Source organism: Lates calcarifer, linkage group LG24, assembly GCF_001640805.2.
Source record: "Lates calcarifer isolate ASB-BC8 linkage group LG24, TLL_Latcal_v3, whole genome shotgun sequence".
In the NCBI taxonomy this organism is placed as follows: domain Eukaryota; kingdom Metazoa; phylum Chordata; class Actinopteri; family Centropomidae; genus Lates; species Lates calcarifer.
Window position 1 is genome coordinate 2255164 of NC_066856.1, and position 24089 is coordinate 2279252.

The 24089-nt window shown below is 43.1% G+C and overlaps 2 protein-coding genes and 1 pseudogene across 2 annotated transcripts; 1 reads left to right on the top strand and 2 right to left on the bottom strand.

Moving 5' to 3' along the window:
* Nucleotides 1-8130: 8130 nt before the first annotated feature.
* fzd8a (frizzled class receptor 8a) lies at nucleotides 8131-11281 on the top strand. Its single transcript, XM_018698285.2, has one exon. The coding sequence runs from the start codon at nucleotides 8950-8952 to the stop codon at nucleotides 10693-10695; it is 1746 nt and encodes a 581-aa protein (XP_018553801.1). The 5' UTR covers nucleotides 8131-8949; the 3' UTR covers nucleotides 10696-11281.
* Nucleotides 11282-15862: 4581 nt separating this feature from the next.
* LOC108898261 (cytochrome P450 2G1-like) lies at nucleotides 15863-20572 on the bottom strand (annotated as a pseudogene).
* Nucleotides 20573-21296: 724 nt separating this feature from the next.
* On the bottom strand, nucleotides 21297-23803 carry LOC108898262 (gap junction delta-4 protein). The gene is made up of 4 exons (XM_051066725.1): nucleotides 23496-23803; nucleotides 22522-23253; nucleotides 22171-22425; nucleotides 21297-21484 (listed from the first exon to the last, which is right to left on the bottom strand). Exons 1-4 carry the CDS (start codon nucleotides 23557-23559, stop codon nucleotides 21396-21398), a joined length of 1140 nt encoding a protein of 379 aa, XP_050922682.1. The 5' UTR covers nucleotides 23560-23803; the 3' UTR covers nucleotides 21297-21395.
* Between the last annotated feature and the right edge of the window lie 286 nt (nucleotides 23804-24089).

The window sequence follows — 24089 nt, forward strand, 5'->3', positions numbered from 1 at the left end:
GTGTTATCTTCAGTGGGAACCTGTCTGTCTCAGGCCAGCTCAGAGCGGTTTACCTGAATGGCCTTTGTTTCCCAGTGACCCCCCTTAGAGGAGGTCGCAGCCTGAAGCCATTCCACCCTGGATCTGGCCCTCCTCAGGTTTCCCCCCTCTCAGAAAAATAGAAAAAAGAAGAGAGGGAGGGAAGAGAAGAGCGACAGAGATGTAAAAAGAGAGGTCAGAGGCTCAGGTGAGCTTAGCGTGTAGCCTGTCAATCAGACATCATACAGCATGGCTCACGGGAGGCTCACTTCAGTGCCCCCTCTCCTCAACCTCTGCTGCTCCATTCACCTTTATATGTCTTTCACAGCACATTAAAACATACTCCGATTCACCCAGAGTTCTACTTGCTCACATTTTCCTTATGCAATTCACAGATATTTTGACAGAGGGAATCTATTACAGTTTTAATGCCGGTGTTATTTTGTATCCAGGTTGAGTACGTGGCCTGAAACTAACCCTTAACACACATTTGAAGCGTTTTATTAGAATTTTTCCATATATTCTTAGTGCTATGTCAATATCAGAGTGTACCATGTTGACTTTGGCAATAGCAGTGTATCAAATATAAGGCTCTACAGTAAATGACAGTCTTGGAAAACAGCACATTCAATACATTTCCTCTTAGTGGCAACAAACTGTGCACATACAGTATAATCTTGCTAGGTTTTCTAGAAAATGATACAGATTAACAAAACACAAAAATTAGCTAAAACAGCAGGAAATGTTAAATAGTAGTTCACTCAACTTCATAATAAGTATAAGAGCTCAGTAAGAATGCAGTCAAACCCTCATGTTTATCCTCCCTGATTGCACAATTAGCTTAGCAGCCCACTAAGCACACTCACATTGTCTGGAGATGCCAATCTTAATGGTGTCATGGGCTGATAAAGACGTCCTCATTCCATATGAGGGGAGATAACATCACCGGCTGGAGAGTCGAAGCATTATTAGGCTGTTCCTCACCTGCCTGATGCAATCAGTGAAAATAAAACAAAGTGCCCTCAAAGGAGCTCAGTCCAGCCCGCTAACCTCATTTCAGCAACACGATGATTTCAATTGATCCAATTATCGTTTGCTGGAGTAGAGACCCTTGTAATGGTAAAGGTAGACGAGAGTGTCAGGTCTGAGCTTTTATCACACGGTGTTGTTGCACATTGCACTGTTAGATCTGGAGTGGATAGAAAGGACAACATTAATTGTTTGGGTGCATTTCCTGTGAGGGAAGGAAATCAACCTGGCACTGCTATTGGTTACAGAAAAGGACAAATAGGATGAATTTGGTGATTTCTAAAGTTACATTTACATAAGATGCAGTCTGTCTTCTGAGTCTTCAGCTAAAACGTTCTTCCTCTAGCCTGGTTCCACAGCTCTGAATCACCATCCACATCTCTGATTTGTTCCACACTTCAAATACGTCTGGCCAATTGGAATCTAATTGAAATGAATGAAGTGAAGCAAAACAGCATTTCATTCTGATTATCAGTCTGCCCTTGTCCTTCATCTCCCTGAAGACTACAGAAGTTAACTAACTACTTATATTTTCAACTGTGGGTTAGGCTTATGTTATTAAATGTGTCTGATAACCTTTACTTTGATATCTTCTACAGATTGTTACCTTTCAATTTGCCAGGGAGGATGACCACAGTAGCCCAGCGGGTTCATTCATTAGGTAAGACCTGACAGGCAAAAAACCTGTTGTTGTGTACAAACAATATAAGGCAACAATGTAGACATTCAGGTGTAAATATGACCTCTAAACCTAATAGTCCTTGACATCTTTGTTACATTTCTTCACATGGTACAAAGTGTAGAAGAGATATTTGTGAACACATTCTTCCACTCTTTTCTCATTGATGCTGACTTCCCTTTTACAATGTAAGGCAATGCCTGGCCTTACATAGTGTCTGTGACACTGTATAAGTATGGTATGTAGGTAACAATGATACTCATTATCAATTCATATTAATAATTCAGCTGGAAACAATGGCTGTCAGTGCTTATATGAAGGGGGCAGCTGAAGCTTGTTGGGATTCAGAGGCGTTCCAGTCCGTGGAGAGATGGGGCGGTGGGAAACATGTAACAGATAAGGTCATCAGTGTCCCACTATCTGGCCTTGGGGAGCCTGAATGAACCCTCATACACACACACATGTATACAAACACCATTCTCCCTTCATTCCTCCAGATGTTTTCGGATAATTTTCTGTACGCCTGGAACTGTTTCCTTAATCAGGTCTGTCAGACAGTATTCTGTGTAAACCCAGTGTGAAGGCTAGATTAATACTGTAAATAATGCCTCTGTTTACATAAATAAACATGTCTTAATCGGACTGCTAATGAGCAGTACAGGATGCCCAGGGTAGCTCACTAGGGGCGTCGCACAGCCTCTGATGTGAACAGTAAGAGTGATGGGGGTTTGATTGGAGCCCGCCAAGAACTAGTCGCAAACTCCACAAGGTCGTTTGTGTTTTACACATCTGCTACCTCTCTGCTTCTCTGTCTCTCACCCCCTGGATATGGTTTCCCACTTCCCTACCTTGTCGTTTTCTGCCTCTCACTCTCCCTCCTTCCTTCTGTCTGGCGGTCATCCTTGCCCTCGCCATCTGTTTCACAGTATGCCACACACAGAGATGCAGGGAGGGACATGGTGCTAAAGAGGAGAAGGGAAAACATGAAGGATATACTGTACATGCTTCCATAGATAGTTCTAGACTCTCTGGAGTCATGTTCTCAGGCTGCACAACTCACTGTGATATCTAACACAAACAGACTTCATAAAGACATCTAAATTTATCCGTAGCAAAGCTGTCTAATCCTTGACTATTTTAGACTATTTAGACTGACTTGCCATTAATTCTGAACAAATTAAAGGAATAATTTGACAATTTGGGAAATCCTCATAATTTGATTTCTTGTTAAGCATTAGATGAGAAGATTAATAAAAAGTCTTAAAGTAAAGGTAAGACTGATTTTAACCTATAAGCCAGCACCTGTCAACATCATTTGTCCACTGATCTTTTAATGTGGGCTATATCTGTGGCCATTCAGGAGTTAGGTCATGATAACTTTACACTCACCACCTTCATTGTATAAAATATTCTTCTTCCTTTACTGTGAACTGCTTAACATTGTTGCATTCAGCTCCTCCCTGGGACAGGACTCCAGCAGGATTTATGGAGTTATGGAGGACAGACAGAGGTCCTGGCATCTATTTTGTTACTACATTATAGACAAAATTAAAAAAAAAAAAAAAAAAAAAAAAAAAAAAAAAAACACCCCCTACATTTATATCATAGCGTCACCAGCTCCTTGTGATTCAAAGATAGAGACGGCACACAGTATAACCCTAAAGCTTGCAGACTAGCTTTAACTTAACTCCCAACAAAAAACATCAGATGTCTGTGAGACCTGCAGATTATGAGTTCAGGAAAGCTGTACATACTAATGTTTCCATCACTGTATTTTAAAAGAGTGTTTCTGGGTGATCGAGTTCAGTAGACATCCCAGGAGTCCCAGCTGACACTGCAAGATCTAAACAAGGGATTTTTAGCTTATAGCAGCTGACATGAAGAGACATTAATACCTTGAGAAGAGGTTAAAGGAGCACAGGTAGAGGTGGAATATGATGTATTCAAAGACAGCATGAATAGTAATGAGATGAGTTAATTAGCAGGACTCGCTTTCTCGTCCCTCCCTGTAGAAATGAATGCAGACACCTTGTGACCCCCGTGACCCCTCTGCAGTCCGGTCAGAATCAGCCCTGAAGCAACCAGGCCCTCCACAGTATCCCACCGCTGTGTATTCCCACAACGGTGAGCAGCAGAGCACAAAAATGAAATGACTGCCTTCAGGATCCAAAGACAAGTGTTCCACCCCATGTGTTGGAACCAGATGGCACGTCTACCTGTTAAGTGTCGTCCATGTGTTGTTCCAGGCATGCAAGCCTCATCTCCGGTTACGCGCAGGGGTTAAAAAAATCAGCTCTCACTATTATATGGGCTAGTGTGTGTATGTGTGTGTGTGTTTCCTGAGCAGGAGAAATCTCTCTGGGCTCATTTACCTTTCTGGACGGAGAGAACAAGTTGCATGCTGTTTTACAAGAGGGGAGATAAATCTGACAGGAGTGTCAAGTAGCAGGCGTCATAGCAGCCAAAAGCAGACCTCTGCTGGCTGGCCAGATTCTTGTGGCATCAGATGGCTGAAAACTCAAAACAATCAGATGATAACATGCGTGCACACACACACACACACACCGCACACGCACACACACACTCACTTGGCTCAGAGAGGGCAGCCAACAACAGTCAGTTCTTTGGCTGCAGGAGCTCAGATTCTCCTCATGGAAGAAATGTTGTTTTTTAATTAGTTGTGAAAGGGAAAAGTGAATCTGCTTTTCTCGGGACTTTAGGAATAACCCACCCTTCATATGTTTATGATATTATGTAACAGATTCACATTGCTGCTTAGCACGTTTAAATTCACCCAAATGACAGAGAAACACCTAAATAAATTGCCCTGTTTTGGAAATAACATGCTAATAAATGTATCATGGTCCAAATAAGTGGTCAAATGATATAAATATTCATGGTTTGTAACTGATCTATAAAATGGAAATGATTGATTAATCCTTAATAATGCCACTGGTTTCAACTTATAAACCTTTTATAATCAGCCATATTAGAAAATGGTCCAGAATTACATATAAACTTCAGCAGAAACATTTCTTTCCACAGACTTTGCTGTGAGAAGTTCTCATTTGGATTATTTCTTCAGCAGAGGGTAGTTCCAGTTCAAGGTCTGTGATAACTCAAAACCTAGGCAAATGAATGCAGAACTATATGTATGGTTAAGTACCACTAGAGGTAAATGGGAATATGTGGCTTTTTGTAATGTGGGTGAAATGATAATATTAATTGATAACAGGTCCGTTGAAGTTGCCAATGTCAAATCCTGACCTTGGGTAATGAAGATAGCTCTTGTTGTCATGTAAAGTTGACTAGTGCTGCTTCAAGACTTGATTCTCTGATTTATAGTTTTAGTCTACATGCAAACACACACACACACACACACACACACACACACACACACAAGTCGCTCCTGGTCACTCAGAGAGGGACAGTGGCTGTAAGGAAGGATTTACAGGGGCTGTCTGTCCGCTCAGCAGTAGGCTGATTGGAGGGGCCGGCTGTGTTTGTTAAGGTAATGGGCCCAAGGTGAGCTAATTCACAGGGTACACGCTCCATGCTCTGTCACCTCAGGAGTATCCCAGTGGAAAGAGGAGTTGCTGGCGGGGGCTGGGGCTGGGGGTTTCAGCTCTCCCCACAATCCCCTCAGCCTTGCTCCGGCTCCTCCAGCTCCACCTGAAAGTGATTACCAGGCCAGCCGTGAGCAAACAAGCCCCATATGGAGTGTCTATAGTGGGGCTGAGGCTGGAGCCTGGGGAGCCCTCCTCCACCTCTTTGGAGAGAAGAGGCCTGAGCAAACACAGCTAATGAAGTCTTAACAAGCAGCCCTGGGTTAGCGTGAGCCCGCTAAATGCCACCGAGGCTCTTGGAATTGTGTCCAGCAGATTGGCTAAATCTCCTCGAAGCTTTCCTTTACAAGATAAAGTTGCATTAGCATATCTCTGGCTCACCATCTCAGAAGTAAGTCCAGGATCTGGCAAGCAGTCACACTTGATGGGCTTCCTTTCTACAGTGGGAGCACTTGATTCTGACAGACAGAATGGGACTTTAAGTTGAACACATTAACTTTGGATCTTGATGTGATTGTGGATTTTATTCATTGGTCACAGGGTGTTTCTCCAAGGCTTTGGTCTGGGGAGATATTTTCTCACAGCGTGCAGTCCTGCATTGCAAACAGGAGATGAGTGGACTTCCTCAGTAAATCATTACCTCTGCACAGACATGCTGGCCTGTCTTGCCCTCGTCTATCCTCCCTCCGTTCCCTCTATCACTCTCCCACACTGTGACCAGCATCTTACCCTCACTCCCTTTTTATTATGTGTCCTTTTTCACACATCTCAAATACCAGAGTTTATTATTGAGAAAATATCACACCATCCATCGTGTGCACAAACACACACTCGCATACCTCCACAGCACAGGCTAGCCGAACCCTTGTTTCCTAATCAAAAGCAAACAGCCATTAACAGAGCTCCTTCCTTGTTATCTCTCTCTGGCGAGTCACTTAATCAATCTGTGCTCTCCTGATGCTCAGCTCACTCCGGGTTATTTCTTTCGTTCAGTGGGCCGGTAAAAAAAAAAAAAAAAAAAAAAAAGCTGCCTCACATGATAAAGACCTGGCTCCACTCCAATCACAATATCTCTAAACTTAAACTCCAACACCACCCTGGCCCCTGCACACAATGTTGCATTTTAGTTGGATGGGAAACTGGGAGGAAGATGCTTTTTTTAAACACTCTGCTTGCACTTTAAGACCACACATTGGCCTTGTAGCACCCAGACTCTGCAGGAACTGTGTGTGTAAGTGTGTGTGAGTGTGTGCACAGTAGAGGACAAAATGTCTATTCAAAAACACATCCCTCGTGTTGGTGAAATGGATATCGAGTTTCGAACAGATGTGCTGATCACATGTCCGGCCTTACTTACCTCGTTTCCCCAGAAGCTGCATTAATTGAAATTCTTGAACAGTCTGTGATACAGACAATAATGATACTCATGACAATACAGCATCAATTACAAATCTTTTTTTTTTTTGTACTAGTAAACATCTTTTTGACATTAAAAATTATTATGTGCAGTACACCAGTGTGAAGCGTAGCGACTGAGGTAGAATAATGTTGAAAGATTTTAGTCTTTGCAGCAAAATCCAATAGTGAGCTCTGCTTATGTAAGAAAGATCTTTGGGAATTTGTCTAACATATTTCAGAATGATACTAGACCAATATCCAGAACATTTACTAAAATAAGAGTAGCAATACCACATTACAAAAACACTCCATTATAAAATATTACTTAGTGGTAAAAGAAGGCAAATATCAGAATAAGGTACTTGCAAGTATGAAAAGTGGGATGACGCTGAATTATGTTTTTATATACACTTTTATATATAACTGATTTTATTGTAATCTTGTGGCTGGTGGAGGTGAATTTACTCAATATACTTTTGGGTCATTGAATTTGTCTCATTTTATAATCTCATCATATGTTTTTGCACATGAAAATGAATCTGTGATGTAACTATATCTGTCAGATAAACACAGTGGAGTATGAAGTGCAGTATTTCTCTCTGTAATGTAGCCTGGTGCGGGTAGAAGTACAAAGAACCAGAAAATGGTATTTAGTACTTAATTACTTTTCACCACTGCAAATATCACTGCAATAGGCATAAATCCATAAATCAGGTCTGTATAAATGTACTGATGAGGGCACAGTCAATGTAAGCTCCTGAAGTCATACCGCACAGCTACTATAGCATAGGGAATGTGAATAAATAGACACACTGTACAGCGAGCCTTTATAGAGACGTTCTGAGAACATTTAACTGACTACATCAGAGATAATAAAAATGCCGTTTAATACAATGAGATTACTGTCAAACCACTACAGAGATCCCCAGACAGACTCTGTAAGCACGTTAACACTGATATAAGCGCTGTGCCACTGTCTCTGTGTGCTGTGCTCCGCTTGGTCTTTGCCTCGCGCAATTACGCCTCCCGCGGAGCTCTATGCAAGCGTTAAACGAAACATTAGCACCTCATTTAAAAAATAAAACAGCTTTTCGCAAGGACAGACAGCTCCCTGGGTAGTCTTATCATGCGCAAATTAGCCAATTTACCAAACTGGCCTCTCTCTCACACACAGAAACAATCATCTGGAGCTAGACGCATCCTCGCTCTGCCTGGTGTGTGTGTGTGTGTGTTACCATTGTTGTGAGACTATCAAAGAGTGTGTGTTAAAGGAAGTTACTAGACAGTGAGCAGAAAGTTTAGCACTGAGGTAGATTATGAACACTGAGTAACTTAATGTTCCGTCTGGTGTATTTTATAAGCGTCTTTATAATTACTTCTATTATTATGATTATGATGAAAAACGATAGAGGGAATTAATTACAGGGTCATTACAGTTTATTTAAAACCAGCCACTGCTCTGAGCTTGACATACATTTCTAAAGACACAGCCTGTAACCTGAACTTTTATGAAAATTGTGTCTTTTGTGAGAAAAATGCATGAAGGCGCTGATTTGGTTTCAGGATGTGGTTATTTGATCTGTGATAATCATCCGCTGAGGTGACCATGTGTCACCACTCTCTACATATCATCCCCATCACCGTCCTGTGTCCCCGGTGCCACAGACACTGGCTAAACTAATATGATCACGAGCTGTGTAACAAAACATCTTTAGGTAAAAAACTTGATTGACGCATGGGAAGCACCGCCCCCGCCGCTCTGTGATTGGAGCAGCGGCTCCGGAGGTGTAGCCAGTCACATTGTGGTATATATTGGCACCGCTTCGTCTCCAAGCTGATGATTTGTATGGGAACCAGGACTAAGGTGGGACGAGCCGACTGAATGTAGTCGTTGTGTTTAGAAGAAAGAAAGAAGGCCCACATTTTTCCATTTGTAGCGATCGGACAGCAGCACTTTGGGTTTTTAGCAGCAGGCTGTCTGAGGATACTGAGAGCAGCCTCCAGAAGAAGGTGGATTCTTCTCTCAGCCATCTTGACTGCTGCTCGCCGCCCTGAAGGCTGTTTTCTCCTCTCCTCCTCCTCCTCAGCCGAAAGTAAACACGGCTTGCACATTGCTTGCAACTCCGTGCAAGATCCTGAGAGAAGCGAGATGGGCTCGCTGCGCAACATCTAATCGGACTGGAGCCAAAGGCAGACGGCTGAGAGGATTTATTGCTGTTTGTACCAGAGCAGAAGAGGGGGACGCGACGCGCCGGAGAGATGGACCTGTTTGGGATTTACCTGCTCCTCTCACTCGCTCTCCTGCCCCGATCCAGCTGCACCACGGCCAAGGAGATCACCTGCCAGGAGATAGCCGTGCCTCTGTGTAAGGGGATCGGTTACAACTACACCTACATGCCCAACCAGTTTAACCACGACACGCAGGACGAGGCGGGACTGGAAGTCCACCAGTTCTGGCCTCTGGTCGAGATCCAGTGTTCACCGGACCTGAAGTTCTTCCTGTGCAGCATGTACACCCCGATCTGCTTGGAGGACTACAAAAAACCTCTCCCGCCGTGCCGGAGTGTGTGTGAGAGAGCCCGGGCCGGCTGTGCTCCTCTCATGAGGCAGTACGGCTTTCCCTGGCCGGACAGGATGAAGTGTGACCTGCTGCCGGTGCAGGGCAACCCCGACACTCTGTGTATGGACTACAACCGAACCGACTCCACCACAGTCTCCCCCGTCCTCTCAAAACCCACCAACCACCCCGGCAAGGGTTACAGTCCACCTAAAAATAAGCCTGGCAGACCCGGCGCGCCTGGGAAATACAAGCCGCCTGCCGCACCGTGTGAGCCGGGGTGCAAGTGTTTGGAACCCATGGTGCCAGTGAACACGGACCGCCACCCGCTTTACAACCGTGTCAAAACGGGACAGATCACCAACTGCGCCATGCCGTGCCACAACCCCTACTTTACGCACGACGAGAGAGCGTTCACCGCCTTTTGGATAGGACTTTGGTCCGTGTTGTGTTTCGTGTCAACTTTTGCCACCGTCGCCACTTTCCTCATCGACATGGAGCGCTTTAAGTACCCAGAGAGACCCATCATCTTCCTCTCAGCGTGTTACATGTTCGTTTCAATCGGCTACATCGTCAGACTCATCGCAGGGCACGAGAAAGTAGCGTGTAACCGGGAGTTCGACGTGGAACACATCCACTATGAGACCACCGGCCCCGCACTCTGCACCGTGGTCTTTCTCCTCATTTATTTTTTCGGTATGGCCAGCTCCATCTGGTGGGTCATCCTGTCCCTGACCTGGTTTCTCGCGGCCGGGATGAAGTGGGGCAACGAGGCGATCGCCAGTTACTCCCAGTACTTCCACCTGGCCGCCTGGCTCATCCCCAGCATGAAGTCCATCGCCGTCCTGGCGCTGAGCTCAGTTGATGGGGACTCGGTGGCTGGCATCTGCTACGTGGGGAACCAGAACCTGGACAATCTGCGGGGCTTCGTTCTGGCCCCTTTGGTGATTTATTTATTCATAGGCACTATGTTCCTCCTGGCCGGATTTGTGTCCCTGTTCAGGATCCGCAGCGTCATTAAACAAGGCGGCACCAAAACTGACAAACTGGAGAAGCTGATGATTCGGATAGGCATCTTCACAGTGCTCTACACTGTGCCAGCAACTATTATAGTCGCCTGTTACTTTTACGAGCAGCACAACAGGCAGACCTGGGAGATCACACACAACTGCTCCAACTGTTTATTAGAGCGGGACCGCAGGAGTCCGGACTATGCAGTTTTTATGTTAAAGTACTTTATGTGCCTTCTGGTGGGCATCACGTCCGGAGTGTGGATCTGGTCTGGTAAAACTTTGGACTCTTGGAGGACTTTCTGCACCAGGTGCTGCTGGGGCAGTAAAGGCACCAGCGGCTCCATGTACAGCGACGTGAGCACCGGACTGACGTGGAGGTCAGGCACAGCCAGCTCCGTGTCGTGCCCCAAGCAGATGCCATTGTCCCAGGTTTGAATGAGAAAACAAAAGCAGCTTATGAGGACTGCTAATTGTTTGGGAGATAACCCATCACTCCCCGTCTTAAGCAATTTGCATAGTAATGAACTGCTGCTGAGGTGTCCCCCTCCTTCCTCCCATCATCCACACACACCTCTGTGGGGAGAAGTGGTTGAAACAATGTACCTGGCATTCACACAGGTTAATTCCTGCCTGTTCATATGTATTAGAGATACAGGCTGAGGCTTTTTACGCAAACTGGGCATTACTTGTTGTAGGCAGAAAGACAGTTTCGTTCCTAATTAGCTTCGTACAAAGAGCATTTGGGTTTTTATTACCATTTTATCTACATAGTGCCAGATAACATTGTATAATTCAATCACATCAAAGATAGTTTAAATTAAGCCTTAATAGTGCCCAAGTATTTTACGGGTCATTCATTTTGTAATTTCAAATGTATTTATATAAAGCTTATGTAAAAATGTGTACATTTGTGTATAAAAGAAAACTTTATAAGCTATTGTAAATTTGTACAAAGTGTAGATGTCTCTTTTTTTGAGAAAGCAAATATGACCTTTATTTTGACAATAAAACATCTGATAAATCTCAAGATCTGTGTAACTTTGCAGTGTTTTCCCAGGCAAGGGAGGCTTTTCTGTTTCCCCAACCCGTGCAGGCATAGTTTGTGGTTCCTTGTGGTCACCGTGTTGAGGATGGCAGCAGCAATAGCAGCTTTTGAGAGTCCTGGCTAAAAAGGAAGCCCTTTTAACCATCAGAGACCGGTAATTAGAGGCAGGGGTTGAGTTGGAGCATCTCCATAATTGTTAAAGTCCTCTTCACATGCCTGCCGAAGCCCGCTTTCTTAATTTAGTAAAAGAGGGAGTGGGTGAATGGGGGTATAAATGCAGGGAACGGACCCTTTTCATCTGCAGAAACTTTGATCTTTCTTTTTTAACAGCCTAGAATAAAGGTGGTGTGTATTAGGAGTGTCTGTCTGATGTGCCAAGGTTCCCCCTAAACGTCCCCATTTGGATGCTTTGATGGACGTCCTACAATTGAAAGAGCATTTTGGAACCCCTCTCTCTTTTCTGGGTTTGTCAGAGCTGAAACCTGCCAGAGCCCCTGCGTCTTGTGTTTGGTTTTTTTTTTTTTTTTTTTTTTTTTTGCAGAGCCTGAATTGAAACATCTTCTCCCTCAGCTCAAGCTGTGTCAGCGAGTGCAGAGGCCTTGACATGAATGATATTGAAATACCAATGAAAGCCCCACAGGTGGTCTGTTCACATGATCTCACATCTTAGGGCCCCCTAATCGAGGCATTTTTGCTACAAATGTATCTGGTTTGGTCCCAATTAACCCAATGCGCTGGCATAAGATGATACACTGTAACCCAGCGTAGAAATGCCTTTGATTTACTGGTCAATGGTGACTGGGCTTTGTAGTAACTGCTTTGTTCCTGCTTTATTCCTTCACACTCAGACTGCAGATGTGAAACCCAAAAGCTTCTTTTCAGTCTAGTGCAGACATGCATCTGTTGGGAGTGTAAATCAGCCATATAAACCTTGCCTCACTGCTGTCAGCAAAGACACCAGGCGATGAAGATGTACTGTAGGTAATAACAAAGATCTACTGTAAAGATCAGAAGAGAGGCCTTGTTAGTATTTTACGTACACACAAATGAACTGAGCAGTTTTAGTGTCTGTGTGGAATCACTGCAGATCATGTTTTTTTTAATCATGTCATTGTTTAGTTGCAAGTTTGAAACACGGGTGTTAACTTGGTGAAGACAGTGCATACAAGTTCACGGTCTGGAACATTTGGTGGTGTATTTCAATCAAATAGTCACATTCGCACCCCATCTTTCAGCTTGTTTTTCCAGCGTTTACTTCCAAAAACTTCAGTAAGTCAGTGTGCAGCTCCAGCTCAAACTGCCACCTTCGTAGCAGTGACATTAATGTCCAGCTCCATCTAGTGGTAAAAGCAGCACAGCACACCTCCACATGCCTCCTCTCTCCAGGTTAGAGTAATGTACAGGCTGCCTAAAGTGAAATTTAGGCTCCAGATTATCTAGAGGGCTCAACAGGTCTCCTAAGTTTATCAAGTCACTCACAGAAGAAGATTTTACCTCCTCAGTCTGACCTAACTGGAACCTACCACCTGCTCAGGTAAGTTTAGGATGAGCTAAAATCACAAATGAAGTGAATTCATTTATCTTTTCTTCACTGCACTTCTTTACTGCAGAATTATTTTATCTTAACAGTGTCCAACCCTTCACTACTAAGACCCAGTGATGCAAACCTGCCCTGCAACAGGGCTGAAGCCGCTAAACACAACATAACTTTGTGAAAGACAGACTACATAAACAAACTGATGTTGTTAGTTGTGTAACCTGACTGATGAATTTATAGATTGACTGAAACATTAGAGTGAAATGAACAATTAAAGAAAAAAAACTGGTATGTGAAGTCAGACCTTAAGAATTGCACCTACGCTTTGGTAATAGTTCCGTTCAGTTCACACCACCCTGACCCATCTGCCCCCGCACTCATCTGCCCCTGCAAACCAACTGTCCAGGCCCTTAAGAGCAGCATGTCCTGGCAAGGTTCTTTTACACAAACGTTGTAATTAACAGGTAATAGCCAGTTTCCTTCACCAACTCATTTAGGTGCATTTTCCAGGGGAAAGTATGAGAGTGTCGTTAAGACATGCTTCACACAGACAGGGCAGGGCTGTCACAATGGATGGGCATTAACTGGTAATAGTCCAGGTCAAGTCTGACTTTATGGTTTATTTTTATTAGGAAGTATTTTATGAACACGTTACTTATTTGCTCTCGTTGGGGCTTGTTCTCAACTGGTAGCTGTGGCCTGTAACAAACATACAATGCTAGCTCTTCACTGGGCTAACCAGCTTATACAAATCTAGTGAGAAACAAATCCCTCAAACCACGCAGAAGTCTAAGAACTGATCTCCCCACACAGCCTCTCTTTGATTGAACTGTCTTCCTTCCCAATCACTCTCCGTATCCATGTGTTAGAGCCTCACTTGCGGAGCTGGGAGGAGCATTCTGACATAGCTGCCGATCAAATATTAATGGTAGTGTTTGATGAGAGAAAAGACACAGAGGAGGGTGGAGGTCATGCTTTCTAATAGCATTGATCACCCTGGTACAATTGGGTAAAGTTTGTTTTATGCACAACAGGATGTGTTGCAGCATCGTGTGGTCTACATTAGTTGTTTTTTATATTAAAGATTATGACAGACAATCTTATCAGACCACATGATAGAAGCATTTTGAAAGACAACAGATTGATAATAAAAAAATCATTATGTTGGTTTGACAGTTTTTTCTTCTCTCAGTATGTCCATCACAATTGTACTTTAAAGAGCCCTAAACATGTTATTACATTTAGGTTTGTATACATGAAGACTGTTTACTAGTATCATTTCTGACAGTGGAGGATGAACTACAGCACTAAAACCCCGGAGTTTCCATGGTTGTATCCTTCTGTGCATAAATCATAGCAGTGACCTCAGGTTTCAGTGACCTGTTTAGATTAATGTTGACGCTCCTGACCTCCAGCTCAGGCACATTATTCCCACTTGACCATTTGAGACACCAGATGTTTTAAAATGGAGGAGCTCAGCATTTCTGTGTCCTGTCAGGCTGCATGGTTATAGTTTCTCAGGGACGTGGGCGTCACTGATGCTGTTGCAGCTTGGTTTGCACATGAGGTGAATCTGGGAAGATGGTTGAAGTCAGTCCCTGACTTTCTCTCCTCTCTTGCTCTGAATATTGTCCTTAGCCATGTTTATGTTGTTTGTGTCTGATATAGGGTCCAGAGAGAAAACAGAAAATTAACGTCAATGCAGTTTTCAACCAATAAATGCTTCACTTCAGCACTATAACTGAGCCTAACAAAGATATCAGCATAAATGGCTGGCTCCCCATTGGCACAGTAACAATGCCTCTGTGGTTTAGTAGTCCTTACAGTGCACCCCTGCTGCCTCTTCCAATCCAAGGACTCCCACCTCCACACACACACACACACACACACACACACAGGAGCAGAACACTGTGTTCCCTCAGTCCTTCACTGACTGACTGACATGTACACAAAAGGAAAACTTCTTTCATCTGAATCGCCAAGTGTTTTCCCAGATTCACTCTGGGTATGGTCGCCTCGGTCCAGAGAAATGGCATTGCACTCAGTACTGAAAAGAGATGTGGTGTCATGGTTCTGATGATGAATAAATACTGAGGAGAACAAGCGTAAATGAGTGTAATATAAAAAAGGGGAATGGCATAGTGTGGTGGGACAACAGTGTTCTCTAATTATTGGAAGATGTGATGCAAACTGTAACTCCTGTTTATGTCAAAGACAACAGCAACCTATAACATACCATATATATATTTGATATGGTTACTGTAATTTTAAGTGATTCACAAATATGTTAGAAAGTCATGTGATATGGTAATGAGCCATTTGGATTACTGTGCAACACCACACCTGAGTTCAACCACAGCAACCCCCCTCCCACCATAAGGTCAAAAGCCCGAAGAGAACTGTCCCCAGAACCTTGTGCAGATCTGATCTGCAGCTACTAGCAGTGCTTGTTTGCTTTATTTGAGGTTACAGCTGCCAAATAAAGTTTGTCCAGTTATTAAATTCAAGGCTACTTTTCCCACCAGCAGTAGGAATGTTTAATAAAGACACAAAAGATTATAATTGTGTGTTATTAGCTAAAGTACGCTGTGTGAGTATTTGTGACTTAGATGAAGATCAGATCACATTTTATGACCAGTAAATGCAGAAACCAGGTCATTCCAAAAGGTTCACTGACTTTTACTTGCTATAAATACATTTATACTTTTTCCACATGAAGCGGTGCCATGCCACTCAGTTTAAAAATGGGATGTTTTTTAAATGTAATTTCAAACTCTGTCCACTTGGGTGAGCCATTACCCAGATGTTGTCTTTTTCTGCCCCCAAATTTAAGTGGCCAGTGTAATGGTACATTGGAAAGATCATTCTTTAATTTTGTCCATACAATAAATCCATACATAGTATGTTCAAATATTTTATACTCACTCATCTGCACTCTGGGTGCAGTCACACACTCATGCAAACAAAAATGTATTGTATTTGTTGTGTTATTGGCCACTTGTGTCCATTTAGATTAATCTTCATAGTTTCTGCAGATAGCCTGCTGTGTGTGTCTCTCCAAGACACATACGAGAACCTGAGAGATCATTTTTAATCAGTAAGTCATGTACAGTTCTTAAAATAGAGGACAATGGGATTCAGGCTCTCATACCTGCAGAGAAAGGCACGAATGCTTTTGGTTTAACAAACTCTCCCTGGTCATTCAGGAAGTTTTCAGGCTTGAATTCATGAGGAAATTTCCACTGTCCCTCCTCATTCAGCACTGAGTTCAGGTTCTGGATGACCAATGTACCCTGTGGAGAAAATGGGACAACAGTAAGAGCACAGAGGGAGGAGGACAGAGCTGAAGTTCTTTTGAATTTTTTATCTTTCCAACAAAACTAAATTAACTAAACTAAAAAATGATGATCTGGCTTTTAGTTGCTTCTTGGGTAGGAAATATCCCATAAGCTCTGTGTCTTTTGTTGTAGAGTGGAAGACACTAAGGGGGGCAGTGTTGGCTATCCTCTGGATTTCATGGATTACAGTCTGGATTCATAAAGATTAAACTTAAGTTTTTATCACTTTTAAGTTGAGAAACTTCAGCAGGAAATAAACATCTTCTGTATCTGTCACTGAATGTGTCATACCAGTGATGGTAGTCAGACCCAGATCTGCACATGAAATACCAAAACTATTCAGAGAAATCAGTCTAATTATGCACCTGCATGTAAGGCATGTTGTGTCTGTCATCATAAGTGATTTGAGTCTTCATTTCCAACATGTGGTCTATTTCCTGCTGACACCTCTCTAATGGAAACAAAGACAAATATAAAGAACATATAAAATGATCAAAACGTCACAATTAGTAGAGTAACAGACCACAGCTAACATGAAAGAACTGAACAAAAGCCAGAATGATAGAATCACAGATAGGCAGGCAAACCTTGTATGTGTGGGTAGGTCGTGAGGTAAAGGAAGCCAGTGAGCAGGGTGTTGGATGTAGTGTCAGTCCCAGCAAAGTGCAGATTCAGAACAAACATGATTAGTCAATCTCTCATTAGCTCAAACTAAGCAGGATTCCTTCAGCAGAGGGTATGTGCATGATGTTGCTGTGTGAAATCCAGAATTGATCTAAAAACAAAAAGTTAAAAGCTGGGGGAAAAGTGGGACATTGTTTTTTCTGCACTGCTAATGTATACAAAAGCTGTTTGCTAATGCTGGTAATTAAAACTGTTACAAACTAAAATTCAAATGTGATTAAAAGATTTACAGCTTCCAGTTTCAAAAAGGACAGCATTTGATGTATCACTGTACCAACAGACGACAGAGTTTTTTAGAAGCTCAATAGCCTTTGAAGCTCTGTTTCTGCATAGTTCTAGTTCTGTCATAAATATCCATTTCTTTTTGTTTTTGACTTCTTTCCATCTCTGGAACAGGAAGAGCGTCACAGCTTCATGCACTTCAAATAGCAACAATCAGTGACTTAAATTGAATCTCACTGCTACTCTCAGTAGCAAAATGTTGGATATTTCTGAGCTGAAGTTGTTACCTTACAGACATATTGTAACTCACCATAGCCCATGGCCCATTAGCTATCTTAGAGTTTTCTTTAAAGCACTGAACAACCACTTTAATGAACTCATCATTGTAGCCGTATAGTGTACCAAACAGAACCTGGCAGATAATGTTGGAACATGTACATACCTGTGACAGATGTAACGATGACACAGTTCAACATGGAGGGGTCAGTTCATGTTGCTGTAACAGAACATTACATAATAAATAATGTGCTAACTCTGCCTAATGTATGAGAGCTCACAGTGAGTGCACCCACAGATGCCATACCACTGCTCTTGACCAGTCTTTTCACTGTGTACTGTATTGCCTCCCATAGACTGCTTCCCCAGACCAAAATTCCTCAAAGTCATCAGAGCAAAGCGGCGATGCTCCTTCCAGCTCAGACCATAGTCTGCCAGAACCATTCCTACAACAGGCATGGATATGGGCATATGATGCTTGGGCAGGTATCTTAAGTGATTTTCCATATTCCGTCCTATGGCACCTCATCTCACTGTCTTACCATTCTGGGTGAGGTCACTGACAACTCGGGTCGTCCAGCAAAATCAGCAGCCTTACTCATCATAGCCTCCTTCATGGCCTGGACCCCATCAATGACTACAGCTGGTTTGGGACCAATGAACAGACTGTAGACATTTCCATAGCACTTCCTCAACTAGGAAAGAACCAGTGAGAAACCTTTAAAATGATTATGAATCATTGCCAAATGCAGCGTGAAATATATCTGCTTTTAATTGACAACTAAGAGGAGGAATTACTTGTTAAAATCAACTACTTGACTCTAACCTATTTACATAAATATTTTAGGATGAATGGTCTGCCATCAACAGATTTATTTTACAGCCAATCAACTGTTCAAACAGTCAAGAAAACATCAGCACTGTTGAGCAGACTTTTCTCTTAGAAATGATTTTTCCCAATAACCTCATTTTTAACGTAGCTGCCTCTGTATTGAATTAGAACAGAACCTCCAAACATTTTAGTCAAATTAATAATTGGAATTTATTGTCAGCCAGTGTCAGTTGTAGCCTTGAGGCAACAGACTGCCTCAGCAATTCATAATACACACAATTCAATTTGTTAACACAACATGTGGGAAGCCACAGCCATGGAGCAGCTCAGTTACAGAGTGTGTTACTTTGTGTATACTGGACAGCTCGCAGGCATGAATGTGCGTGGCTGATGATCAGGAGTATAAGTCCATGTCAGTGTTTTTCTTACCCTCTCCAAGTCCCTCATGGGGTTGTCTAGGCTGAAGTTCAACAAGTTCCCCAGTATTGGCAGTGGAGGAGGCCCTGGTGGGAAGTTCTTGGGTCTCTGACATTTGAGACAGAGAACGAAGAAGACAACACAGATCCACAGAGGGATGAGAGACACAAACACGGTGTCATGGATTATGCTGATTTGAAGAGGCTCACTGTTTAACTGGCTTTCAATGTGTTGCTCAACTCCCAGCCCTGCCTCTTCTGGCTGTTCAAAAGTAAATGAGCAGGCGCACAATTCAGACACATGGAGAAATACAACAGAGTAAAGTTCTGACAGGCTTGTGGCTATGAGCACTGTGGCAGCCTTTCTGTTTCACTTGCTGTCCCTGCTGCTGTTCTGTTTGTCAGGCAGCTTAATTAGCAGCATGGGACATACCTGTGACAGTATGCATATGTTATATTTTTCTGCAAAATTTTCATTCTACAGGCAACAAGCTGCAGAGGACCTGAAAATAATTAGAGTTGGTAGTGTTATGATTGCTAAGGATGAACTCTGACCTCTGCTGAAAATCTGCAAACACTATAATGGGAACAAACAAACTAGTAATTGACATTTTTTCCAGACTTGGTAGAAAAAGGAGTCAGATCAGTCTTAGATCTTGGTTCATATTCTAATAGAAAGGTGTGTGTGTTTAATCACAGTATCTGCAATATTCATATGTGACATTACATTGATTACATATTAAATTAATCTGCATATGTTTTTAGTTAGAAACATTTTTGCTCAATGCTGCTGGAGTTACAATTTTTATCAACATATCTACCAAAACATTCAGATTACAACATGTGTCATTTATTTTTCCTTCAGTATGCACACCTGCAGTACAATATGCACTCATAGCAGCTGATGTATGATTAAACTCCTCCATTGTCATCATGTTTAGACACTCAAAGACTTGGGTATGGTTAGTCAAAGATTGGGGTTTCATATTGAAAAACAGTGATTTTAAATATGAGACAGGACACTAGTAGCCCCAGGGCCCTTCAGCAGGTTAATCCAGCCCTGCCTGCCAGTCTGACCTGTATGTCTGCATTTTAACAAAGGGCTTTAAGCACCCCAAAACCTCTCAAGCACAGAAGAAGTGCCAAATTCAGGATGGCCTGAAATGAACAAAAGGAAAGAACTGATGCTCTTGTAGTCTTGTGAGTTGAAGCTACTTCAGAAATCTACAGCTCAGGGAAAAGAGTGAACATCTTGAGCATTTACACCTGATTTACCACAGTTTCTCTATTTTTTTGTACTAAAAGTTATGTTTAAAAAGTTTCACAAAGTCAAAGTCAATCATCACAACAAAGGAGCCACTAATTTCAAATTTTGGATTCAACATATGGCAGCATTTCACATTTTGCGTCACTGGAGGGCAGCATGATTTCAGTACTGATGAAGTGACTGAAGCACAATGGACTGGACTAAACAAGAATAGTTAAAATAAAGTGCTTTGAAAAAGTTACATTATCAATTTCATAGTAGTTTATATAATTTTAGTAACACTGATGAACTGATGAAGGCATAACTGACTGATTTCTTCACATTTTAAGAGTCAGACATCAGACATTTAAGATTGAAAACACACAGAAACAAAGACATCAATCAAAAACTATCATAGAATTTTCATTTTTATAAAGAAACTAACTTAAGTATGTATGTAGTGTATGAAACTGCATAAATTCATATGATATAAAATATACCAAGAAAACTTCATTGGAATATGACCTAGAATTTGTGTGTATGAAGTGAACACAACACTGGTTATTCAGTGACTTGTGTTGTGTTCACTCTCCATATTCTAATTACTGCAAAATAATACTCAATGAAAACAATGAGTTAAGAAATCATGGGTCTTCATTATGGTTGTAGATTAGCAGACACGAAAATGTTCAACAGTCTACCCAGACAATAATCATGTAACCGAGTCCAGCTTTAGTGAAAGAAGTTAGAGCTGTATGTCATCTCGACCCCAAATCGTTCTTTTGCACTAATATTGGATGTAGGGTGGGTGGGTGCGGCACCAGACGTCAGAGCTGCTGTGGTCTGATGAAAACCTCCCCTGTGGTCACCATTACAACAGTCAGGGCGCAGCACTTGTAGATAGGTGAGATATTATGCCGGGAGCTTTTGTGTCAGCTTCAAAGAGCCCATAAGAGGAGGAAGATCAAAAGCTATCCATTTACACAAAGACTGGCCCCTCAGCTATAGAGCAACAGTGGAATGGTGATGCCACTGATCTACTGTGGGAGTCTGATGGTCATGTATATAAGATAGTCTAGGGATGTTCAGAAGGTGGGCTGACAGGTTACACTGCTGCAACATTTCAGCAAAGGAATATGTTATTATAGTTATTATCATGTCTATGATTGACACTGACACGGTGGGATGCAGGTGTCCAACCCACATAAGCAACTGATCTTTGATCAAGGTGAAACCAAAGCTACAGTAAGCAGAGTGCAGAAATCCTGAAGGACAACAGACAACACTGCTCCTTTGCAGAGCTCTGCTGTGCTCTATTTGTAGTGTCAGTGTATGTTGAGGCTTGTATTCCTCCTAAGCTCCATGAGGCCCTGAAATAGAGTGACAAGCTGTCTCCATAAATACAGAGCCCCTATGGGGGAACATAATTGCTTTGTGAGCCTATGTCAGCTTTAGGGGACTTCATAGTGTCCTTCACTTCTGCCAGAGGAATCCTTTTCTATGAGCCCAGTAACAGCACCTTAGTAAGATTATTGTCTTTCAGTTCAGCCTGACCTTTGTATTCCAAAAGGTCACCCAAACATCCAAGCACAGGGCCTGGAGGCTACCTGTGTCCGCTCTGACCCCATGACCCACACACAACAGAGAAGGTCTACAGTTGTATCATATAGAATGACTGGGGTAGGGGTGGGTGGGTGTTTGTGTATGTGGGACAGGTCAAGGCCTGCCTTTGTTTATATACAGCCTGTCACTGGAGGTGGGGGTAAAGCCAACAAGGGAAGAAACAGGTGGGCTGCACTCTTTTAGGTTTTCTCAAGGTTGAGATTTGCTCAAGGACGCTTAAGGCGTTAGAGTGTCCTGTCATTCCTGACTTGTTTTGTTAAGAGGGTTCAAATTCTTGAACTTGAATTCTTGTCGCTTTGCATCATTGGGCTAGAAAATGCACGCTTCTCAAAGGTAATGTGATCTGATGGCATGATAAAATCACAGAAAAATGTGACTATGCCTCATGAGCCTAAGGTGTCTGGTGAATGTATTGCTGTGTTGGATTCTCCTCGAGTGACACTGCAGTCTGTGTTGTAAAATGAGGCAGAGAGCATGGCAGGATGTCAGCTCCAATAGTTGCTGCCACTCTGTAACACTTGGGGTATTCTCTGTCTGTTTCTCATATTGCTCTCATACCTATTTGCCTCATTCTTATGTTCCAAAATAACCTGGAAATAAAGCAGTCAAACCCACTCTGATCTTTTCTCTTGTCCATCATCGTTAGTCTGTTGCTCTGTGCTGCTACTTAGCTCCACAAGCGTATACTGACCCACCCTTCTGGTGCAGATTGTTGTTGCTGTGGAAACGTCCCTGATGGGCCCTGCTGAACCCCCAGGAGGCAACCCAAGGTCCCGTCTGGGCGGAGGTGGCGGTTTGAGTCGATTGCGTTTGCTAACACGAATGGATCTGGGTGTTCCCATTGGCTCTGGGGGACAGAGAGCCACCTCACTGCCATTCCTCTCCGGAGCCTCCTCTTGGGAAACAGAATCGCCATTGTTCCCGTTTGTGTTGCAGCCTGGAGATCCTGAAGAGCAAGGAAGAGGGGATTGCTCCAGGCAAGGTGGCTCCTGACTGCAAGAACCCTTGCTGCCTCGCCTCTTCCGGAAACTCCCTGATTGACCAGCTTCTCCCTCTGAATCCTGCTGAGCCATGGAGGCAGTTCCTCCAGCTGAAAGGAAACATTGCTCTTCCTCATATATTTTCTCCACCATCATCTTTCTCTTGCTCTTCTGCCTCACTGAGCGCTTAATGGCACAGATGAAATCCAACACATTTAGGAAAATTGACAGAGCAGCTGCACCAAGCATGAAGTTGAGCATCACAGTCTTCTCAGTGGGCCTGGAGATGTAGCAGTCCACTTGGGTAGTGCATGGTGGATGTTGGCACAGGAACCTTCTGGGGATGTAGAAACCAAACAGATAGTAGTGAGCTGCTCCGAACCCTGCCTCCAGCAAAGTTCTGAACATTAGTTGTAGGATGTATGCACCTGTGAAGCACCGCGCCCAACTTTGCTCAGCTACCAGAGGCATCTTATTCCTGGACTCCTGATGAATCTTGAACAAAGGCATAGCTTTGATGTGACCAGAGGAGTTCAGGTCCACAGTGAGGCTATTTGACACCTTATGGATCACGTATATGATAAAGATGATGTAGGGGAGACACAAAGTGATGAGCTGTACCAGCCAGAAGCGGAAGAGAGAGATGGGAGAGAACAGATCATAGCACACGTTGGCACAACCGGGCTGAATCGTGTTGCACACAAATCGCTCCTGCTCGTCTTGATAGAGAGGGTAACCAGCAAAGAGGAGTATCAGGATGCGGAGGAAGATCATCACAATGAGCCACACCTTCCCTGAAAGTAAAGCATGTTAGAATTTAAAAAAAATATTCAGATTTGAGCTTGACTCATGAATTAAGCTGTGATGTAGCAAAATCAAGGCCCTAGAAATCAGCTAAAATGACTGAGATATCACTTGAGGTTTATACATCCACAGAAAAAGCTTAAAAATTTCAGAACACGTAAACATAATACACAACAGTTTTTATTTACATAAATCAGAAAACAGCTAATCTCTGTCAGTGAGGTCAACTCACCCATCAAAGTGATGCTGTGGTTGACAGAGATGAAGATGACCTCAGAGGCACTTGGTTCTGCCATACTTGCTGTACTCAAGGCCTTCTGAAATCCAGTCCTTCCAGTCCTCCAGTTCCAGGCCACAGGGATAAACTCTTAAGCCGACAGCTCACTCCGCATCCAGCTACTGCTCTTCTCTTCTTTCCACATCTACCATTTCTACCCAGAGCCACAGTGGTTTCCAGTAGCACAATAACCTCCAGGTGGCCGGACATAAAGTTTCCAGTGGCACACACTCCGATTCTGTCCTAGATGGAGTAAGTCCCATGTCCCGCTTGAAAAATCTAACCTGATTCACTCAAGTCTCTAAAAGACTGGAAGTAAACCCTGTAAATATTCCTGTCTTACTTCTTCTGTCCCCTGCATACAACTGTCTGTCCTCAGACAACAGAAGACGGGAGCGAGCCCCATTGTGGGTCTATTCTTAACACACTTCCAAAAGCACGTTGCCATCCTGACATTGCAGAGATATTTTGGTGCTGCTGGTCGTCCTTACAGGAGAGGAACAAGCCTCCTGACTTACTCACTCTAAATTACTGTATTAAGTTCTCAAG